Source organism: Anabas testudineus, chromosome 11 (genome assembly GCF_900324465.2).
Source record: "Anabas testudineus chromosome 11, fAnaTes1.2, whole genome shotgun sequence".
Taxonomy (NCBI): domain Eukaryota; kingdom Metazoa; phylum Chordata; class Actinopteri; order Anabantiformes; family Anabantidae; genus Anabas; species Anabas testudineus.
The window spans coordinates 7,277,215-7,300,705 of NC_046620.1; the positions used below are offsets into that span (position 1 = coordinate 7,277,215).

At 40.8% G+C, this 23,491-nt stretch overlaps 1 protein-coding gene across 3 annotated transcripts in view; it reads left to right on the forward strand.

Moving 5' to 3' along the window:
- samd12 (sterile alpha motif domain containing 12) overlaps window positions 1–23,491 on the forward strand; it is a 78,161-nt gene that overhangs the window by 15,644 nt on the left and 39,026 nt on the right. For all 3 annotated transcript variants that reach the window (XM_026349521.1, XM_026349519.1, XM_026349520.1), the window contains 2 exons: window positions 4,002–4,131; window positions 13,637–13,777. In XM_026349521.1, coding sequence (XP_026205306.1) covers window positions 4,002–4,131; window positions 13,637–13,777 — 271 coding nt within the window. The remainder of the gene's footprint in view (window positions 1–4,001; window positions 4,132–13,636; window positions 13,778–23,491) is intronic.

The following is a 23,491-nucleotide window of genomic DNA, read 5'->3' on the forward strand; positions in this document are numbered from 1 at the left end:
CAGATTAATTAATACAGGGAATTTTCATCTCCTGCCAGCTCTGGCCGAGAGAAGCAGAGCGAGGCAGAGAGAAAAGAAAGTGAGAAAGAGCATGCCAGAGCTGTTAATTAGCTGTGCAGTGGAGATAGGGCAGAGGACACAGGGCTCCGTGTCTCAAACAGCCATTCACTCAGTCAACATGACACTAATGGCAGCGGCTCTCCTCTCAGTGCTTTTCTGTCCAGTCACACTCAGATGCGGTCGCAGTGTTCAGCGGTGACACTAGAGGGTAGTATTTGCCAGTGAATCATACGCATTGTAGCGTGAGGTTGAGTTCAATATTTAGGGGAAAGGGGCTCTTTCTAATGCAACCTTGCAGTTTCTGTGGTACAAGAAAATAGCCAGAATCAAAATAGAAATACATTTCTGTGATATACTTGACATAAATGTTCATACTTTACAGTATATATTTTACTGTATTGACAACTCAGATCAGATGAATAAAAAAACTGCAAGTGCACAATACTAAGATGAATTATTTGCGATGTACATTAAATTGCCTGTTAAAGCGCTATATAGTCTTATATAATGTAAAGTTTTTGTTGGAATAGTTTCAGAGAGTATCTCTAAAACAGTTTGATCATTGTAAAGGCTGCAGTTTGTTTTGCTGTTAGGATTGTTAGGATGTATTAGAGAGGCGTTTGTTACCGTCAGTCGTATAAATGGCGTGGAAAAAGAACTGTAACACACTGCTGTATTGAATACAATAAACTGGAAACTAAGAGTGTACAGATTTAATAAATGGTTTCTAAAACAAGTATAAAAGACTAAAGAGTCACTACTATATGTGTTAAATGGTTCAAAAGGATGGATGTCCCCACGTTTTTCCTCATAAACCTAACAGACCACATCAGACCGTATCACACCTCCATCGTGCCGGAGCCGAGCTTGCCCTCTTCTCCTGGTACACTTTGCAGAGTGATGTCACATCCTTGTGTTTTTCGTCACCTGATTATTGGGTTTATTGTTCCGAACACAGTCATGTTTCATCCAACAAACAATATTGCTCCTAATGAAGGCTGCTAGACAGCTGTAATGGTTCTTTGAACAAAAGCAACGGCTCTTGTGCTGTCAAAGAGCTATTGAATATTTGTTTTGCCCTTGTACCCATTTGCTCAATAAATGAACTCTGCCCACTCTTTTTGTCTGGGGAAATATCCAGGGTTGGAGTTCAATTTAAGTTATTTCTGGGGAGTAAACAAAACTCTGAGAAATGATGAAAATTATCTGACATCATGAGATTTTTGTGTTTGGTTCGGTTCCAAATAGAGTTATTGACAAAACTGTGTCCAATTCGATGTGGTAATTGCAGCTGTAGTTAACATTTTTAATTGTGCGAACAGACATTTGACCCTGCAAACAGCCTAACAATCTTAACGCCGCGCCACAATGGGAATGTAGTGCTCCTTAAAAAAACACCACGACCAAATTCACACCCCGGGACACATAATGTATGTCTGTGAAATGAATCAATACTTTTAATTACCAGCTCTTTCTGCATTCCAGCACTGTCTTCACGAAGGGGCCATGTGATGGCCTCTTTATTAATATAGCCGAGCACATTCATATTGGATCTTTAAACGCTTATCGGTGTTAGTGCGATTACACGCCTCATTACGTATGTAATAGTTTAACTCTGTGGTGGTGTGTGTATGTGTGGTTGTTTATTCCAGAGTGTTGTTCATGTGAGGGTTGTACATGCCCCCCTCCCCAAAAAGGCTTTCTTCCTCATCTTTAATTTTTGAGGTTGCCCTTGCTCTGTTGCTAGGGTAACATGATGAATATTGGAGCTGAACTGGGCCTTTCAGATATCAATTAAAGCCAAGGACAGTGTAACAATAAACACATGTTGTAACATACGTAAGTTGGATGCTGCATGCGTGTATACACTGCATTCATGAAGTATCACTGTAGGTGCTTGTGTCCTGCACATGTGGATATATGTAAATGTGTGCCTGCCTGTTCCCAGACGTATTCCACTTAGAAGTAAAACAGGCTTCTGCTCTCACCCTCGTGCTGTCACTCAAATCTCGAATCGTTCCAGAGTCTCTCGGACACAGCTCCTCTTTGAACACGATTGTACTCCTGCTTTCTTTTCGGCGCTGTTTTCTCCCCACCCTTTGGCTCTGCTTGCTGGCTGGCAGGCGAAGAGGCACCGGTTCACCTATTGTACCGGGCTCCGGGAAGAGAGCTATAGGCTAAATCAGAGGATAATGTAAAACACAGATGGCCATTGACTCACAAATAGGTTCATGGAAAATGAGTCCCGTGTGTCAGACTCTGCTGAGTCCACTCTGGAGCACTAGCTATTCTTTTTCCTACTCTCTTTTTCCCCCTCCCTCATCTGTCAGTCCGGCCATCCTCCACACTCCCAGCCTCCTCTCCTTTCTCTCCTACCACTTCTACTCTGCCAAACTCTCTTCTCTTCCATGTTTTCAACACACACTTCTTTCCTTTCCTTCTTCTTTTCACTCTGTCCCTCATTCTCCCTCCATCCCATCTTCACTCTCTCTTTTGTCGCCTCAGGCTCCTAGTCGGGGTTAATTAGCATTGAGCTGAGCTGTGTTTAATGGTTAATGTGGTTTCTTCCTGCCATACAACTCCCTCCCCTCCCTGCAGCTTTAGCATCTATCCATACAGGCTGCCAAGCAATCGTATTAAGAGCAGTGGCCTCACCTTCCTGCCTACTTGCTTGCTTTGGCTGTCTGTCACTTCGCCTACCTGCAGGGGATATAGACCACATGCCCAAACCAGCATGTACATTTCCCCCAATTCTCTTTCTCTCTAGGATGCTAGATATAGAGTGAGTGGGTAGGAAGAGCAGAGAGACATAGAGAAGGCGAGAACGAAGTAGTGCCTTATAATAAGAAACGGCGGAGAGAGAGAGGGAGACGGTAGAGATGAGAGCTACAGTATGTGGGGAGAGGAAGTGAGAAAGACAATGTGATAGATCTGACAGGGAGCAAGAAAGATGGAATATGGGGGACAGATGAGAGATGGTGGAGGGAGTGGCGAGGCAAAGTAAAGGAAGTGCTGCCAGTACCTGTTATTCTGCTCCTCTCTGGGTGGAGAGGGAAGGGCTTCCATTACTATGCCACACCACACTGCAGCCAGAGAGAAGCCTGAAGTGGAAGGGAGTGGATGTGAAATTTTAATCACCTCTCACTGTTTGTAATTTTAGTAGCCCCTCAATCAAAATCAAAAGCATTGCCAGCACTTTCAACAGCACTCCTTTGGCAGGCTACTGCACTGCCTGCTGTTGAAGTATTTAAATGAAAATGGCATCTTGTAACCGGAGTACAGGGCATTACAGATATGTGCATGTATGTATGTTTATGTGGGTTTATGTGTTTGTGCGTGTAGCTACGTACTAATACTCTGTAGAGCCAAACATTGTCACCACCACACGTTAACAGGCTCCTTAATGTGCAGCTCAGATCTACTGAGTCTATGGACTCTGCAGGACCGCTGAAGGTGTCGTATCCGGCTCCAAGACATTAGCAGCAGATTAGCAGTTCTGTAAGTTGTGAATTGGAGTTAATGCAGATCAGTCATGTTCCAGCACTAACACTCTATCGTTCACGGTGTGTCGCACCTCAGCCCAGTGTTGGTAGATACTCTCATTACTATCCAGAAGCACGCCTGTGGGTCTTGCTGTTTTAAAGATGCTCCAAGTCAGTCGTCTAGTCATAGCAATTTGGCCTTTTAGCATTTTATTAGGTAGTTACTGCAGGTTGTAAATTACCATCTACAATGTCAGTAGGGTTAGTAACGCATCTAGTTAACAGTACTGTATCTGAGATACAGTATCTCCACAATGAAATGAGGGACAGTGCAGCAACTTGCAAAAATGGAGCTCACAAAACCTCTTCAGTAAATATCAGAGTGCATCAATTCTACAAAGAAAATATACGTTGTGTAACAGACTATGAAATGTTTTCTCTTGTTGTTCTGTTAATCAGCCAGGGTATGTGAAGCTGTCCAAGCCAGTGGCTCTGTGGACCCAACAGGACGTGTGCAAATGGCTGAAGAAACACTGTCCGAATCAGCATCAGATCTACAGCGACTCCTTCAAACAACATGACATCACAGGTACTGTTGGGAATCAGACAATGACAATAAACTGATCTCATTCGTAACATCCCGGAGAGTTTGCACTGTTGACTGCACGTTGATGATAAATCAAAGTGTGGTTACAATTCACTTTTATTCATCAGGTGCAATATTTAGCTTTTCAAAGTCATAAAGTCAAGCAACAGTCTTTTCAGCTCATTTAAAGAGGAAACATGAAGAAAAAAGTTCTTCTCTTCAACTGTATTTGTCATTTCACGTCTTGATAAATCCCCATCTCATTTGTAACATCCCAGGTGCACTCTGCACCCACTGTCTGCCACCTGCAGCCCTGCAGCCCTGCCACCCGGCCTACCCGTCTGTCCACCCCTCCCTTCCCTCTGTCAGCGTTACCACTGACAACAGTTGCTGCGTCAATCATTTCCCTAACGAGGATCTTCAAGGTCACCCCGACCCTAACAACACTCTAGTCCGCATAGCAACAGACGACTGTTAATTGCCACGCTCTCTACCTCTCAGAGCATGACTGATCATATTAATATGTTTATTTGTTGCTGTCGAGGACCTCCTCGACTCAGTGGCTGGCTGGCAGGATAAATCGCGCGGCGGTCACGATGAGTGGCGTAATGACTCACACTCCCAATTTAGCCTTTGCATTTTGTCCGTTATGTTTGCATAGTGGATTTAACATCTTCTGTTTAATGATCTCAGAAATATGAATTTTGCTGGTTTGTGCTTCAAGGTGCACATATACTGTTTCTCATCATTAGCATAGAGGCCTAGGAGATAACCCACAGTTCATTGCATGCTTGCTGAATTGGTACATTTTGGATCCAACTTCAAGTAGAATCTCTTGAGAGAAGTTCATTTAGTTTTACTTCCTATTCAAGGTACATTATAGTGAGTATTTACTTGAGAGCAATGATTTGTTGATGTGTTTTTTTTTTTTTTTTTTTTTTTTAAGATTACATGTATGACGCAAACATGAAATGGACTCTAATCAGATCTGTGTAGTGTTTATCACATACAAGACAAATCATGTTAAGTTCATCCATCCAGTTATTCACTGGGTAGAAATTTCTCTTGAGCTCCATATCTAATTAAGGATATTTAAACAAACTTTAAGATTAAACACCTGAGTCCACCTAACATACCTAGTGGATTCAGTTACATTTATATGTTCCCGTATCAGTCTTACAGTGATTAAAACATTAGAATTCAGATTCCTAATGGCATATTAACTCAATCACCTGTGTTTTTGTTAAGGTATAATTATCTTTACAGTCTCATTGAAAGGGTTAACGTGCACACACGCACATACAGCGCACACACTTTTCTAATGAACAATTACAGTAGGAGATAATGACAGGCACAAAACCTGCACGTAATTCAGTTTGTCTTCACATCGAACATTAATTAACAGAACCCAATTAAAACGGGCCACACCACACCAATTGGGTTCACAAGGCAATTTGCATCCCAATCAATCTTTGAAATATTATGCAGATATTGTTGTCCCCACACTCTATTAGAATAAACAGGGGATAAACAAATGACGAATGGATTATTGTTGAGGAAAACAATCATGCATAGACAAACAGTGAGTATGAATACATTTATAAGTGCATGCAGGTCTGCATCAGAGAATATCTATTTGTTTAATGTACTTATCATGCACTAGCTGTGACCCTAGAAAATTGGCTGTGTGTGTGTGTGTGTGTCCATGCGTGTCTGCATAAGCAGGGCTGATTTTTGGTTTCTTAACACTGGGCCCACTAGACCATGGCACTAAATTTACTATGTTTCCTGTCCAATTCATCCATAACAGGATTCTCAGTCCTCTTTTCGGCTGCCAGCGGTACTCAATCTCACTTGTCTTGGCAATGTAGTCATCCCTTCATAAAGTAACAAATCAATAATCCATTCCAGATCATAATTCAAAAAGGCATTTGTGTCCTCCCTCCTCTGACATAAAACAGCGACGAGCATTTTACTGCATTTTACTGCGTATCAGGGCTGGTGCAACATTTTAACTTCAGCTGACTTCAGTATGCAGCAGCTGCCTCCCTGCTAGGCTCCTGTAACCTCAGCCAAACAAATCAATGTTTGCCACCCTCCCTCAAGCCTCTATTGCCAAGAAACCCTTTGCTGCCATCAGTCTTTACCTTCCACCCCCAATAGAGACGGCACCGAATTTGACTTAAACACCCAACTGTCATTAAAAATGCATTAAAGCATATTAAGGTATAATTAGATATTAGTCCCTAATCTGTTGTAATTACGAGGAAGAAGCGCTTTTGGTGAGAGAATAGTTTGGTACAATAAATGAGTTAAACACAGTTTCTGAGACCTTAAGTGTGATCAGAACGGGAGGTGTGATGACATCGGTAATCAAAACCCAGGAGAATGGACCAGGAAAAAAAGGAGATTCACTATTAAGTTGCTTTCAGAGAAGACCAGTACATCACATTGTGGAACTTTAGAGCCTGTTTAAAGACATTAATATACTTAAATGTGTAGGTACAAGACTGAAAGAACCTGGTTTTGCAACAGCATAGTAGTTTTTTTGTTTCTTTGTATTTGCATTTTTATTCCCTGTGTGCTAGTTTTGAATATCTCTGTAATGAATTTGTGTTTCTTTACTGTGGCTTTATTGACTTTCCAATAACAAATGCTAACTGTCAACTCATCTAAGGGGGCCTTTGCCACCCTTGACCACCCCTTTGGATCCGCCCTGGCTGGCCAGGACCAACCAGCCAGTTGGCTAATCTGGAAATTTTGAAGGTTCTATTATAGACAGAAATGCAGTGTGAATTGGCACCTGAAAATCAGACTATTCACACCATCTGCTGGTTAGACTGTTTTTTATTCTGTCTCATAATATCCACTGGTGATGTTATAAGGCTTCAGTCTAATTAATAGCCTGTAATATTAGTGGTGTAATGAAGGGTGCCCTTCACTTCAGTCCTTTATAGGTCTGTTTGACCCCATCTGTTTGCAGGAGTCATTATCTTTCCACTTTGAAAAGAACAGATTGTGTACTTCTGGTTGTGATCTTCATGTCCACTGGAAGGTCTCACACTGGGTATCAAATGTGTATTTGATGAGCTGCAGAAAGGAAGGAAAGTTAACAAATGATATTCTGAATCCAGACGAGGACGCCCAGCAACAGGCCTAAGTAACACTTGAGTGATGAGACACTGAATTCTACAGTCACCGCAGACTGCTGTTATAAAAGTGCTGCTGTGTAATAGAGGAGCAGGCATATAGTAAATGAGCCAAAGGGACTAATGTGGCTGCATGTCAACTCTCAAGCCACAAAACTGCTCCACTGGTGGCCATTGTTTTATGTCATTTCCAGAAGACAAATTTAAACAGCTCGCCGCTGATGAGCTGTTTGGGAGACAATTTGATCCACAGACAGAAGGAATCGTGGTTAATGATGTCATTTGCAAGGTTATTATATAGCAATCTGTAATATAAAATTAATTACTGTTCTGCCAAATTGGATGTTTTGTATGGATGTCGGCCTTGTTTTCCCATATTTAGAGTTTGGAAATTAATCCTCAGAGATTTTGAGTGAATGTAGTAGATCAGTTACATAAAATCATGTACTTATGACGTGTACTTTTTCATTATACATTCAGTGTTGATGATGAACTAATAATGTATCTTTATCTTTGGGATATTTCCCTATTACCAGCCACTGTTGGCTTATGTAATCAGCGTTTGTCCTCAGTGAGTTCGTTGTAGTGATTATAGCTAGAAAATTTGACACTTGGCCAGAGACATCTTGTTTCCACTATGTGTGCAGTAGTCACTAGTCAAAAGTTGTATTTCACAGATTATCTAACGCAGTTTTATCTAATATATTACTTTCTATGTAGAGTACAATAGTATTGTAATGTAATGTTTTTTGTGCTATTATCACAAATCGCCCCCATAAACTAAGCATTTGTCTCACATGACGTGGAATTTTAAAGCCTGTCACCTACATATCTAAGCCATTTTTCCCTTGACTGATCGACTCTAATGACTCTAATGCTACCAAGTAGGCTACAAAAAAAACTTGTATCACCTGTATCATCACAAGTCACCTTCATTTCTAAACAAAATGAATTAATTAATTACTAGTTACTGAAACATGAAAAACACTATATGGTTTCTGCATCTGACTGTACAACATTACTTTAATACAATTCCTAAAGTTAATGAAATAACTTACATTAATTTACATTAAGTTACATTGATGAGCTGTTACTGAACGTTATGGGTTACCCCCAGCTCTGGTCATGTGATCACTCAGTCTCAGTTTCAGCAACCTTCTCAATGCTGAATACTTCCTGTAGATGACATAAACGCTTTTGACTTGTATGATTCACTTGTGACACACAAGCTAAAAAAGGCTAAGGCCAGCCAGTGCCTCAGTGAAGCCTCTGGGCATCTGTGGAGTTTGAGTTTTTACATTTTTAACACTGTGCTGCTGTTGCTACTTGTGTATTTTTCACAATGTGTGACTACCTGCATGATGATTATGTGTCCAAATAGCATTGAGAACCGTGACTATCCACCAGGCTCGTAAACGATGACTATTATTATGGCTAGGCAATATCTAGATGCCATGTCTGTGAAAATAACTCAAGTTATGTCACCTGTCATGCTGGAGAACTTGTTTTGCAAACTGGGGAGGTTGAGTTTGATTGACTTGAGCATTTATCAGGTGGAGAGGGAGAAACTAGACTACTGAGTTTCATTATGGGAATTACTGGACTGAATTCCTTGGAGATTGACAGGTCAAACTATCTTTTGCATCGATTTTACTTCAACTTGTGTCACTTGGACCTTCCAAATACAGGATATTGATACTACAGTCAACTGAAACACTTTTACTGCACTCATTTGATCTCCATTGAATTTATTAGGTGACTTCTAAAATCCAAGAAGGCAAATTAAAGTAAACATGATGCTGTGTTGTAAAAATAAAAGCTGAATTACAGCTTTCTCTAAATTTGTAAGACTGGAGAACATTTTTCAATTCCTGAAGCAGGACAAAGTGCTTTACCTAAGAAAAGAAAAAGTATTAAATGTTTGAGAAACAATACCTAAGACAAGAAGATAAATAAATAAAACAAAGTAGTTACAGTAGAGTGAAAATGAGCAGTTGATAAACATCAATCATGTAGAGTTTACAAAATCAGATCATGTTGATATGCAGTGATAAAATCACTGTAAGCCCTTCCACTTGCATCACACTCAGAAGTCTTTCCATAATGACCATGGACATCGACAGTTGTCTGTTTAGCTCAGGACAGCTAGTTAGCGCCACAGTAAAGAGCGATTTCAGTGATTCCACAGCTTTCGAGTCCCAGTGAGCTGTCCACAGGATGTTGGCTGTGGCTGACCAACAGAGGTGCAGTGTAATGATGAGCAAACTGAAAAAGATCAGTGGTGGTGAAGTCAGCATGAGGCTACTGCTGCTGTGCAAGTGGAGGATTGAGGCAGCTTATTACCCGTGTGTGTGTGTGTGTGTGTGTGTGTGTGTGTGTGTGTGTGTGTGTGTGTGTGTGTGTGTGTGTGTGTGTGTGTGTGTGTGTGTTTGTGTGTGTGCGTGCACGCCTTTCTCCCTCTCTGGCTGGCTGGACTAGCTTCATTACTTAGGCTGAAGTCTGTTCTCTCTAGGATCGTCTCTGGCCTCTTCTCCTACCGTCAAGAATAGCATTAGCATCGGATCACAGGTGCTCAGTAGCTGCAGGGCTACAAGCAACCGAGTCACTGAGACAATCGCTCTCCATTTACTTAAAGGACTTCAAGCTGTGCCTTATCACAGAGAATACCGGTGAAGGATGTGCCCAGTGCTGCCAGTCTGTTTTGTTGCCATCAGCTAGTTGAATTCAATACTGCCTCTGCGTTTATTCCTGAGGGTGGTCCCAGCACCGATATACTGACTCTCCAGCACTCAGCACACGCATCACTTGTTATTTTCTGCTTGACAGAGTGTAGTTCAGCAGATGCAGTGCAGTGACGTACGTCTCCAGGGGACACACACATATGAACACACAACTGTGCAGAAACACGTATGATTGGTGTGGAAGATTTACCTGAGAAGTGGTCATAGAGTAGTTTCTTGTGGCGTATCGCCAGTTTCCAGTGCTGCTGTCAAAACATTTCAAGGCAGAAAAGTACCATTTTTGATATTGGAGGGAGAATAGGGTTAATTTGCTGCCTTTGTATTCCTGTTCCTACTCATGGCTGCCCCCACAGCCGTTATTAGCATGGCATTATAGCTCCACCCGCAAAATGAAGTGGCCTCTGCAGGATCACTGTATCTGTGCACGTGTGTGTATACTTTTATGCCTGGTATGTGTGCTTTTGTGTACCGATGCACCCTCACTCTCATTCATCAAAGCCACGGTTGACTGTGCCAGGCTATAGCTGCAGATTATTCTGCTTCAGCCCAACACTGCTGCTCACCCACCACTCATTAATCTAATTCCCCGGGACAATGTATTTGTCACATCCAAGTGTTTCCTCAACGTATGCATGTACTGTATAACGTGTGCTCATATTGGTTTGTGTGCAAAATACATTTATTTGGTGATGGCTGCTTCCTGCAGATTCATGGAAATGAATCAAAGAGAGGTGGAGGAAGCCATAGGTAACTTCCCGAATCAAGAAAATGGATGAAGTAGAGAAATGTTCATGGTAGCACCTGGGAGTTTGGATTCACCAACCTCGTTACTGAAAGAGGGACAGAAATGATTTACCTTGTTACAGGAGAGAGGAGCTATCTGAATAGGTGAGGTGAAGCAGAGAGACAATGAGATAGGAAATGAGAGGGAGGCTGTGGAGGTTTAACAGGAACAGGGTGGATTAAGGTGTGGTAGTTCAGTATGTAGAGAAAGCAGACAGACCAGCATGTCAGATGGTGTGTAGTACCAGAAATAAAATTCCACCCTCATGTTTTTCAATTTGTTTATTGAAGAAACCACAAATTAGAAAACGACATCAGCCTAAATAGAGATGCTACTTGCTTCTACTTCTTCTGAGAAGGCAGCAGCCGGTAATAATAATACCAAAAAACGTCACCTCGTTTTGGTGAGCGGTTACAGCACAAGCATCTTGGTGATGGAAATATGTGCTGGTTGACATGTTAATGTGCTTAAGTTTCAGAAATGTGCTCAAACTTTAACATTTCAGTGGAAGCAATGAGTGAAAGATGAAGCTGTAGTGACAAGACCTCGGATAGAGTTTTTAAAAAATCAAGCCAGTGATTAGACTGTACGACTATGCTGAGAGGTAATAGCCTGCATTAACTTCCCTTCTGTTAAGTGTGGAGGGACAACAGTGTCACGGTGTGAAAAATCTATGTCTGGGGTCAGGACTTAATGATTTTCTGCCATGCGTTTGTTTCTCCGTCATCTTTATGTGCCGACCTGCTAAGTGATCTGATCCCATGCTCTGTTATAATACTGTACATGTAACCTCATAGAATTAACCAAGCAGCAAAACTCGAAGCTGACATAATGAGTTGTTTGTGCCGTTTTTTTATATTTGCGGTGTATTTTACAGCCAATTCATTATTGTTCTCGCTTCCCCATATTCAACTTCTGCCTCTCTTACCTCATTTATTTCCTCTTGACCAATTTCCTCCTCTGTCCTGTTCTCCTCCTCCTCCTCCTCCTCCTCCTCCTCGTGGCCATGCTACACTGCTCAGTGTATTAATTGTGGTTTGAAAAATTCCCAGCTGAGGCTTGGTGGGATTGTTGAAGCCAATGACTCAGAACTGCAGGGCAAGAGAGTGAAAGCTTGGACTCCTTACAGAAGCTGTTCCACCCCGCTGATACTGCCTTGCCGACCGGAAGGAGCGGCGCATTGGCACCCACTGCTGAGAACTGGCAGTTGGTTCACAGTCATCGCAGGCATCCGCAGCACTCCACCTGCTCATATATACTTACAGACTTGTTAGACGGGAACAGTAGTGAAACCTATTTAGTGAATTCAATATTTATGCCGAAGGACTAATTCTAAATCACAACTGGAAGGTTTCATTAATCCTAATGCGGGCTCCTGGAGATTCATTAAAAGCTCTGATAACATGCATTAGTCTATAATCTGTATACTTTAAACTTTTCTAACTTTATTGTAGCTGCATATACAAAACTTTGTGTATAACCTTACTCCTTTATACACGTGTGCAGGACACAGTGAGAGCACCATTCTGCTAAGATGTTTCTCACTGACACTGAATCGGTGAGCAACACTGGTCCAAGCAGTTTAGTCATATAAATGCTGCTCCATCAAACGAATAAAATAAAAGCAACTGAGATGACATAAACCTTGCCTGCATCAGTTGTTCATTACGCCTGGATTTTGCTGACATTTGTTTATCTCCTGGTTATGATGTGGCGTCGTTGTTTGTTTCTTGTTATTTAACGTAGACATTACCGAAATGGAGGAAAAAGTGAACCTCTGTTGCCATGCCGATCTAGCTTTGGTTACACAATAAGGTGCCAAGTGATGGTTGCTCAATATTTCTAGACTCATAACAGCATGCTTTATGAGGACGTCGGTTTTCTTCTGTCAATTTGCGCGTCTCCCACTTTTCCCCAACTTTCCGCCCTCCGCCCCGCCTTTGATTCATCGGTCCACTCTCTCTTTCCACCTCACTAACCTTTGTCTTTCCATCTTCCCATTTAATATGCTCCTCTCAATTCTGAGTCTTTATGACTCTACTTAGCTCTCCAGCATTTACCTCCATCTGACTGTGGTGCCAAGCAAAGAGCTTCTTTTGTTCAGCTGGGAGAAAATGGGCCGAACAGGATCTCAAAGTTACACCGCTAACACTTAAGGGTACTTAGCTCTCTCAGCAACTCCCTTTTGTGCAGTGGTAGAAAATGGTAGTGTTGCATACAGAGACAAGTCCAAAGACATAATATTATCAGGTTTGCCTCATTTGAACATGTGAATCTTGCATCCACATAAAGAATCACAGAGTCTAACCTCCATGAGCTGGGGCTGAATTTTTTTTTTACCTCAGCTGACAACCAATCAAAGCTGTTCTGTGCCCAAGCAGCTATCAGGGCAAAGGAGCAAAGGGAGCTGTCGAGGTCCATTCTAATGTCTAGTAATTACCCTGAATTATCATCCTATCTGCTTACCATCCCACATTACAAAGGCACTCATAACAAGCATTAATAATTAGGCCATACTTCACTTGCGTTTTATCAGCAGCCCAAATCCCCATCATAGAAAATGATTGCATGATTAAATTATGGATTTTATACAAGGATTTGCAATTAGGGAAAGAGCTGTGAAGGAGTCCTGCTCAAGGGACGTGTAGTGCTGATATATATGGAAGACGTGTGCTGTGTTATAGAAGAATCTACAGGGCTTCATAGCTGATGCTGCATTAAATGATAGTCACATAATAAGGAAATATTTTTTATGTTTGTTTTTGTGCTGCATCCTTGCAAAGGTTGTAAAAGTCCCTTAACTAACTTTTTTTATTTATTTGTTTTTATTTTAGGGCGGGCTCTGATGAGATTAACAGACAGGAAGCTGGAAAGAATGGGCATCATGCACGATGCCCAGAGGCAGCACATCCTGCAGCAGGTCCTGCAGCTTCGCGTCCGAGAGGAAGTCAGGACCCTTCAACTTCTCACACAAGGTAGACGTTTCAGTGCATTTTGTCACCCTTGACCTCGGTCCTGCAAATACTCTCCCACTCTGCATACTTCTACAATAATCATTCGAATCACCTTCAGTGTATAATTTGTCCACACAAGCTTTAAAACGCTGTGGACACATGCTGTATCAGCTGTATCTCTCTCCGTTCAACATTATTCAGTCTCACATTTTAATAAATATTCAATTAGTTTACTGTGCAGTGCTTATGCACATGCCATCTGTAGCCATGGCAATCACTGCATGTTTTAAAGCCTGCAGGAAATTACAAAACCGATTATGCAACTATAAGCGTCAAGCACACACTGTCTCTTTAGGTGTAAAGTGATCACAGTTGGATTGGTTCATACAGTATGATGACTTTTCAGTGTTGAGAAAAGACATTTACAACTATCCTGCTATATGGTGCTGATGTACTGCTCGGGCACATCAGAGCTCAAAAAGATGACATTTAGCATTGAAGTCAATTAATTTCACTGGAATTGTTGCAATCAGAGGAGTCTAACTGAATAGTATTCTATTATTAATTTATTTATTATTTAAATGTTACTATTATTTATTATTATTTATAGAGATAGAGAGCAGTAAAAACTGTCAACATGTCATAACATATAATTTCACCTTTCACCAACATGACATGTATCATGCTTATCAACCATTTTAGTGCTAAACTCCATATCGATGTATAATTTACAGTCCATTGCACATATACATGAATTTTGTGTTACAAATATGATCACCTGCAGCTTTTCATTTCTTTGCTTCATCAAAATGCATCCCTCACTGCCCGGTGAATCATCTGTAACATGTTTCATAACAACAGTTAGGTGTTGTTGTTTTCCAACCTCTCCTCTCTTTCTCCTTCCCGCCTGATGCCTCTCAGCTTCCCTTGTCCCTTCCTCAGCAAATCAACAACAACAAGCAACCACCCTCCTTCATTACTGCTACCAGCACCACTAATACCATCAGCCTCGTCTGCCCACAGACTCTCAAACAGGGCTTTGCCCCTGGGGCTGAGAAATAACTTTTAGGGATCTTTGTCACTCGGTGAAATTGCTGGGAATATTTGCAGTGCAATAAAACTTTGTTCATCCCCAAGCAAAGTAGAAAATAGAGAAAACACTGAGTTGAGTGATGTTTTGTTTAAGCCTGTTCTCAGCCTCTCAAACCCCTTGTTTGCTTGCATTGTCATGGTTTCTGCTCTTTTCTCTACTACTTCAACTCGACTCTCCTTTCCTGTCCTCTGCTTTGCATTGACAACACCATCCTCAACAGTGTCAGTGCTGCTGGCCTCAGCAGGAACAACCACTTACTGGAACCTATGTGGACAAATGACAGCAGGACTTTTTTATGGCATGAATTATGTATTAAAATGTGTATAAGTTAGGTTAGGTACCAGTTTTTACAAATATTTGTTTTAAAAATGATGCTTCATTGTGTTTGCAATTTCCTGTATTTACTAGAAGTGAAAGCATGTGATGGAGCGAGAACGTGGAAGAGTAGGAAAAAAAGGAAGGAAACAGAAGTATTTTAAGTCTCCTAAGCTGTCGCTTCTGGAGATGCTTTTAGCAAGGAGCAAGAAATTGGAAAGAGAAGAGATGGTGGAGTATTTCTAGGCCCAGGGCGCGCTTCCTCGAGCTGTTGCTAGAGGGAAATACAGCTGTAACTAGTAGAAGGCTGAGCCAGGGAGAAATGAAGTGAGAAGGTGGCGGGGAGTGGGGATGAGATGATGAAGAGAAAGAGAAGAGTTGGAGGAGAAATGGTGAGAAGAGTGGGGGTAGAGGGAGACAGTAGGTGACAAGAAGGTAGGATGAGGGAAAGAAAGGGAGAGTGAGGAGTGTGAGAAAGAGAGGAGGTGAGAAAAGGAAGTCCTCCTTCCTCTGAGAGCTGATGGAAGTCTAATACAACTTTATATATCTATGAAACATAGATAAAAAGCATCTATACACAGCAGCAAGAATTCAGCTGACATGAATAAAGAATCAGACCGAATGAATGAAACAGCGTGGCAGTTCAGTTATTAAGTTAGTAAAATATAATAAAAGAAGTATATGTATAAAAAGGATTAATGGGCTGTCTGTAAGGAAAGCTTGTTTCAAAGAGGGGACTGGAGATTTTATGTATCTAAAGGCCCCAGGCTCTATTATATATTTATGATTTACAGTATAGATCAATGTTAGAGGATGAGAACGGCAGAGAGAGAAGACCACATTATATCCACAGACGAGCAACATACACTGAGAGAGAGAGACATCTACTATCTAGAAAGAGAGAGGGTGCAGAGGAGCGCACTGGAGCGAGCAAGGTACACAATAGAGAAGAAGGCGAGAGAGCGAGGTGTTGTAATTACTGCAGTGTACCCAGACAGAATTAGCTAGACGGCCAGTGATTAACCTTTAAGGCTTGCTAGGCCATAGGAGGGAAATAATTAGATTTCCCATCTCTCTCTCTCTCTCTTTCTCCCTCTCTTTCTCTTTCTTTGCCTTGGGGATGGAGAAAGTGGAGGCTCATCACTTATTGGTTACAGTCAACAGAGACGGGCTGAGGTACTCCAAATAGAAAGTGATACAGCAACAATGGCTTCGACGTGTCCGGCCTAATAGGGGAGCTTCTGACTCAGTGCAGCGTGCAAAGCGAGGACGGTCCAATGTAGCAGCGCCTGAACCAGTTAAAAGAGAGTGTAAACAGTAATGGTGTGCCACAGGGCCAGCAGAGAAAATCTGACTAATGTTGTACATTAATAGTAAACAAAGTACTAAGAGTACTTCTTAGTGTATTCTAGATGATAAAGACTACAGTAAAGGCTGGCTAGCATAAAACCAACACACAACTAATAATTAATAGTGAATGAGCAGCATGAATGTAACAGACATTCAAGGAAACACATTAAAACTGAAGTCAAAAATCACACGAGTGCCTGAGTTTTGTTTAAACGCGTGTCGATCTTATTTTCTGGATAATATTTTTGTTGTAATCATTAAGCATTCAACCTCGTTAGTGTTTTTTCAGTTGGTCTTTGATGGGGTAGCTCAGCCTCATGTGATGTAAAGTTTATGAGAAGCCTGAATGGAAAATCAGGGTTTCTGTAGCTGTACGTACGTTTAAACTAGATTGGTTCAATATTACTTCTCACACCTGAAATACATGATGCAGTTTGACTATTGTATTTACATATAGGCTTTGACTTTGATCAATTCAGATATTTAAAAAAGTTGTCAGATATCCTTAGCTCGTGTATAAAGGAGCTTGTCATCCTTCGGCTGAAATCAAAATGTGAGAATCAATGAGATTTGAGGTGTATGGTTATTCAATAAACGATGTCATTAAAAAAATGAAGCCTTGTATTTCAATGATTGGAGAGCACTTGTCGAGGACAACTATTACTATATACTGTGCTCTTGAGAAGGAAAACTAAAGATAAAATAATGAGGGATAAAGAGGTTTAATTCAATCTGAACACTTACACAAAAAGGAAAAAGAAGAATATTTATTAAATTGTCAATATATTGAATGAAGCTAATAAATCAGTTTTATCAAGTGAATTTTAAACATGCTGTCAGTCCAGTGTTTATTCTTGTAAAATGTTTTGTCTGACACAGAAATACTCTTGTTGTGCAGTTTATATTTAGCCTTAATACATGTATCCATAGAAACAAATAAAGATCTTTTTGCACCTATGTAGAGAGGAGGGTGAACATTTCTCCACAGACGAGTTAGTTTTGTTTAGTTAAGACTTTATATTAACTGCTACAACAGACAATGTAAAATAGGAAATGAGGATGTTAGGATTAATTAGCTTGTTTTTTCCTGATAATGATATTTAACCATTCAACTAGCTTTGAGTACTGTGAAAGCATCTTGTGGCCATAGTGAATCTCTCTGAATTAACTCTAATACAAAGATTGGAAGCCGTTAAGCCGTCGCATTTCTCTCCCTTCAAAAAAAAAAAAATCTCATTTTGCTCTTCTTCTGTATTCAATTTCATGCTTATAACCATTTCAGAGTTTTCAATAACAGCCCTATGCCAGTAAATATGCTATTACTGGTTTGTGAAATCATTACTCTTGAATTACACAGCTGACAGACCTCTATGAAAGTGGTTTTCTGAGTACATAGTGCTAATCTGTGAATGTAGACACGGCCTTGCTGTTTATGTTTCATTTACTGTAACAGAGTCTCATTTAAAAGAGGAGACAAAGACAACTTTGAAAGACCGCAGACATTTTTCACTTTTCATTCAGTTGTGTGTCTTTATAACATTTTGTTATTTTGTGGGAAAAGTCAAGTTAGTGCAATTCATGATTTTCATCTTTGTTAGTGCCGAAGAATGTGTTGGTTTCTCGTTCAACTCCTTTTTGTAGCCGCTCGGCTAGTGTCAAGTGTTTGAAATGAAGTAAATCAACAAAAGAAATCCGTCTTCTGAGTCTTTGTGTGTAGGTGTTATTCAGGATTAAAATGTGCTCCCAGATAACAAGAGATGCTGTCACTTTTTGGAGCCTGAATCACAAAAAAAGTATAAAATTCTTTGTCCCAGGGTGAAAAGGTTCAATACCAGCTTTTGTAGAGAAGTGTGGCCCCGGGGCAGTAAATGAAGGAAGCTTTCCTGTTGTGCTCGGTTCCTTTTGCTCAAGGCGCCTTAATGAATTATCTCTCTTCGCTTCTTGGCTTCTTGGCTTCATGGAGGAAATCTCCTCAGTCAGAGATCTTCAGTGAACAGGATGTCTTCCTCTGTCTTTTTTTTTATACTAGTTCTTCATTTAAAGTCTGCTGACATGTAGAGTGAACATACACTGAGCGCATGCAGAGTCTTTCTACTAATGTACAGGAAATCTTTACTTAAACTTATTTAAGTTTTACTCAAGTTAAGTCATGTCACTAACATTTTTGACGTCATTGGATTAAGCATCAAAACCTAAAATGCGGACACCTACAGTATATTTCACACACTCATGTTCAAGCTTGAACTGCCGTAAGGAGTTCATACATACATGGTAACTTAATTTGCTCATAAGAACCAGAGCTGTTGATATGTTGACAGAAACACAAACTGAACACTTCCTGAACGAGCCGGTCTTTTCCTGTTTCCTGTTGGCCATCATAACTGAATAGACTATCTTTACCCCAAAGTCTTTATTGAATCTGGTCGCTCTGAGGACTTAAGGGACCCAGTGTGACTACTGTCCTTCCTTTGGGCTTTCCAGTGAATCAGATCTTTTGCGCCAGCGTGCGTCGAGCTGGGGCTCTCATTATCTGAGTTCCCTCTCCAGGATCCTGCCCTCTTTGGAGCCACTTCCTCCTTAAACCTCCCTTCACTCCGGCTTTCCACCCTCCCCTCCATCTCCTTTCTTTCTCTCACTCTCTCTTTTTTTTTCTTCTCTTGCTGCAAGCGAAGGTCACATTAATTCTTTTTCATAATTTCCTGTCAGCGAGATTCCTCCCTGAGAGACTCCTTCTATGGCTCAGTGCCTGAAAGATGAGATTAAGGTGAAGACATAGTGAATACCTGTGTCTGACAAAGTGAATAATGTTTTTTTCTTCTCCATATAGATATATAAGGTGTATGGTAATGTCATACTTAATAAGGTCTCCCACAGTTTCATTTTTACCCTTCTGTGAGTATGAACACAGTGTAGATACCTTGGATGGCGCTCTACATTAGGAACTAATATGGGCTCATACTCACAAAGGAAATGTCATTTAGGAGCAAATGGCTTCGCTGCTCAGACGACACGGTGTGCCCTAACCTTGCTCATTAACACTGTGGGTCTCTGAGGGTCTCAAAGCCTAAACGCAGACATCCACAATATAGCTACCCACCTCAGATGGTAATAATGTTATGAAATACAGAGAGTAATTGCATCCCCCGTTGAGAAAGCAAAAGTTCCTTTCATTATGGCATGAATTGGAACTGGCCTCAGTAATGAAGGTAGCGCAGACACCCCATAGCTCGTAGGGCATTCATCCAGTGAGTAAATGGAGTCAGGTTGCATTTTAAAATAAAAAGGAAAGGAGAAAAGAACCGGTAAATGAGGATAACTAATGCTGCGTATTGAACAGAATCCCCCCTCTCAAAAAAAAAACTTTTTTTTTTTTTTTTTATAACCTCAAGTTATAACTCTCCTTGACATGTAGTGAAGACTCCCTGCTCAGGGCCCCCAATTACAGACTTTCACTTCACTCCAAAAGCTTCACACTGGACTGCCAGTGTCGAAGTTTTTGGTTTTTTTCCGCGAGAAAAAGAGCAGAGGGGGAGTTGAGCTGCATCAAGGTTAGGTGAAACACGTTTCATCTAGTTTTACCCAGGGGGAAATAAGGGCTGTATGAATACAACAAAACCCACTCTCACCCCCAGCTCTGGATCTCAAGGACAGTAGACCACGGTGCAGCTGAGTATGAACATGCAGATCTCTTAATGAAGTTCAGGGAAAGAGGGCAGTGCTAGAATTCAAAACGGTGTGAGGAAACAGAAAAAAATAGTGGAAAGGAATAATAGGACATAATAAAGCAAGATAAACAGAGGCGGAGGAAGAAAAAGAGAAGGTGCGCAGGTGGAGTAGCCCGAGGCGCAGCAGCAGCAGCACTTGAGTCCTACAGTATGTGGCATGCTGTGTGCGTATACTCAGTGTTCTGGCCTCTGACCGATGGCAGAGGAAAACAGATTGCTTTGACAGGCCCACTGACATCACATGAGACATTCAGCTCTTTTGCCAGAGTCTCCAGGGAGTCCTTGGCTACCAGATGTCCAGCAGGGTTTGAAACATCACTGTAGCTCCTGCCCTACAATGTGACCGCTGTAAAGGAAAATTTGCAGAGAGCTTGGCAATCAGTATATTATTTGTACAGAGGTGGCGACGCACCACAAAGGCCAAAGCCTCGGCAGAGCCTGGATGCCGACATTCATGCAAAAGTAATGGAGTTCACGCATCTTGCGGAAGTGAACTCTGTGATTGGCGCGCTGGTGTGAAATCATAAGATGAACTCCAAACAACAAAAATGACCCCGCTGGTAGATGAAACCCAAGCACTCAATAGTTTGCTCTTTTCTGCCTTTTTTTTAAATCCTAATCCAAAAAACTTTCACCGTGCAGAACCACATTCATTAGTTTAGAGTGAAAGGAGAAGCCACTGTATTGGTCGCCTGGCAGTACAGCTGGTTCCACTCAGTCTGCTCCCGTATCCAGCCTCTCTGACCACCTCCGGACATCCAGGAGCCCAGACACCATGGACAGACCAGACTCCTGAGTATACGCCTTCAGCTTCCCAGCATTCACTCATGATCTTACCAAACAGGATCAATAGCCATAGGACACTTACTGTACGCTGGCCATTACCCAATAAACATGCCTGAGCACTGGCTCCAGGCTTACTCTGCGTATGTTTAATGAGAAGAAAAAAAAACTGCACTCAAGAAGTTGTTTTGCTTGCTGTTCACTGCCAGGGCAACCATTATGCAGCTATGAGGTAGTGTGGTGGTAAACCTATCAGTTAGAGCATGCACCATAATGTTTTAATGTGTTATTGTTGCCCGCTGTATTTGAGATAACATCTTAATAATATGAGGATGAATAGTCAGTGTACGGAGTTGTAAAAGATGTAAAACAGTTTAGAGATGGTTCCACTTTGGATCTGGTTCCAAGTTCAACCAGATTTATTGAACTCCACAGCCAAAGAGATTTCTTATTGAATCTTTGATACTCCGTTTGTGTTTAGTTCAGTGTCTTTGGTTTTTTCTATTGTCTGCTGTTACAGATCTCAGCACAGAAGAAAGGACTGATGGCGTATACGAATGTGTGATAACTCAGCGATGCTGTCGTAAACAGAGTCAATGAAAAAAACTGTTAAATGATATTTGTAGAGGACTAGTTATGAGAAGAGGACATTAGCATGTGTTGTATCTACTATCCAGTGTGTTAAAGAAAGGACCTTTTAGCAACAGTGTTACACAGCAATATATGACCTGCAGCAGTGCTGAGTTCACTTTCAGGTCAGAATATTTCTTATTGATTTTATTGATTTTTACTGAATGTTGAAGTAGAAACATTTTATTATATTATATATGATAAATTATTCTTACCTCACCTTCTGCAGCTGTGGCACCCCACTGAGTGAGGGCCGGGTTAATGTAAGTCAGACCAGGGATAAAATATGTACATGCAAAGGAAACATGGCAACTTTACACGACTGGAGATTGTCTGTGGCTTATGTTTGATAGTTGTAGTGTTGTAGATATTGTACTGTATGTCACAAAGCTAGTAGTTTCTAATATTCACAGTTACAGTATGCTTGGCCTGTAATTGTTCCTTAAATGCCCTCTTGCTTTAATAACACAATTAAAAGAAACTAGATTCTTAAATATACTAGTTTTTTGTTACATTTACGACGCTTTAGAGTTGTTGTTTTTTTTTTTTGTTTGTTTTATTTTGTTTTTTTACTGCAATGAATATATTAACAATACACCTTTTAATTAACAAACTAAAGTACCACTACAACAAACTGCTGCAGAGTCAATAAAAGGTTTGAAAGGAAATATCTCTTGGCTTAACTGTAGCTTGTTTCAAGTTTTTGTTTTCTCCTTTGGTAAATGAGGACTTTTATTTTGCATATTTAGTCAATATGAAATAAAGACTTAAAGGAGTCTTTTGTGGAGACTAATTAGGTTTTACAACATGTTTAGAAAACCAAGTATGTCTGAAATCCTCTGTAATAAAAAACCATAGTGGATCTGAAATATTTCACATTCAGTGTTCAATACACTTTGAGAAAATCCTACTTAATTCAATGCAGACAGACACGAAGACGCTTTTATATCTGAGATATTGCATTAAAAATATTTCTAATACCATGACTCAACAAAGTACATGAAAAAAATACATCCACTAATTAAAAGTTCAAAATTCTAGTGCTTTACTATAACTCCACTGCTGTTATGTTATTGCCGTCTTTTTATGTGAGCATCAAGCAGACGTTGCCAGCTAAGCCAGGAGTGACAGACATAAAAAATATATTTATTGACTAAATCACCTCAGAACGCACACTACCACAGATGCATAAAGATAAGTATAAAGGAAAGGAAAGGTGTTGAGTTAAAAGGGAGAGGCATGCCAAGGACATTTGGAGGGAAATGGGGTGCAACGAGCAGGTACATGAAAGGAAATGATGTATATTACGCCAGTCGGAGATCGTGGTTTGTGTATTGAGGATTTATGGCAAGGTACTTCGCAACAGCACAGCAGCACACCTGATCATCCATTATTATTGTAACATCTCTCACTTTGGGGGCAGACATGATTGATGGGGAGCTGTTAATGACTTTGGGTTTGAAATTATTATTACCATAAAAGTGACACGCAGTATTTAAAAAGGTGGTGTTTGCAAATGGGCATTGTCTGAAAACAACACAGTCATTTGTCAACTGTTAAGAATGGATCAAGGGTTCATGGAAACAAGCAAGCAAACTTGTGTTTCACTGCATCTTAAATATGAGTCATCTGTGTCTAACTGTGCCTCATCATGCGCTGTGAGACTGTACAGAACGTAGAGTACATTTTTGGACAAAAAACCTTTAAGTACTTTCTGCCCTAATCTCTATATACAGGCTAATTATAAGCAAAACTGCTCATTGCGTTCGCACCCATGGAGCACTTCTCTTCTAATTAATGTGATTGTACTCTTGTACACTCTGATGGCCCTTTCCTCTT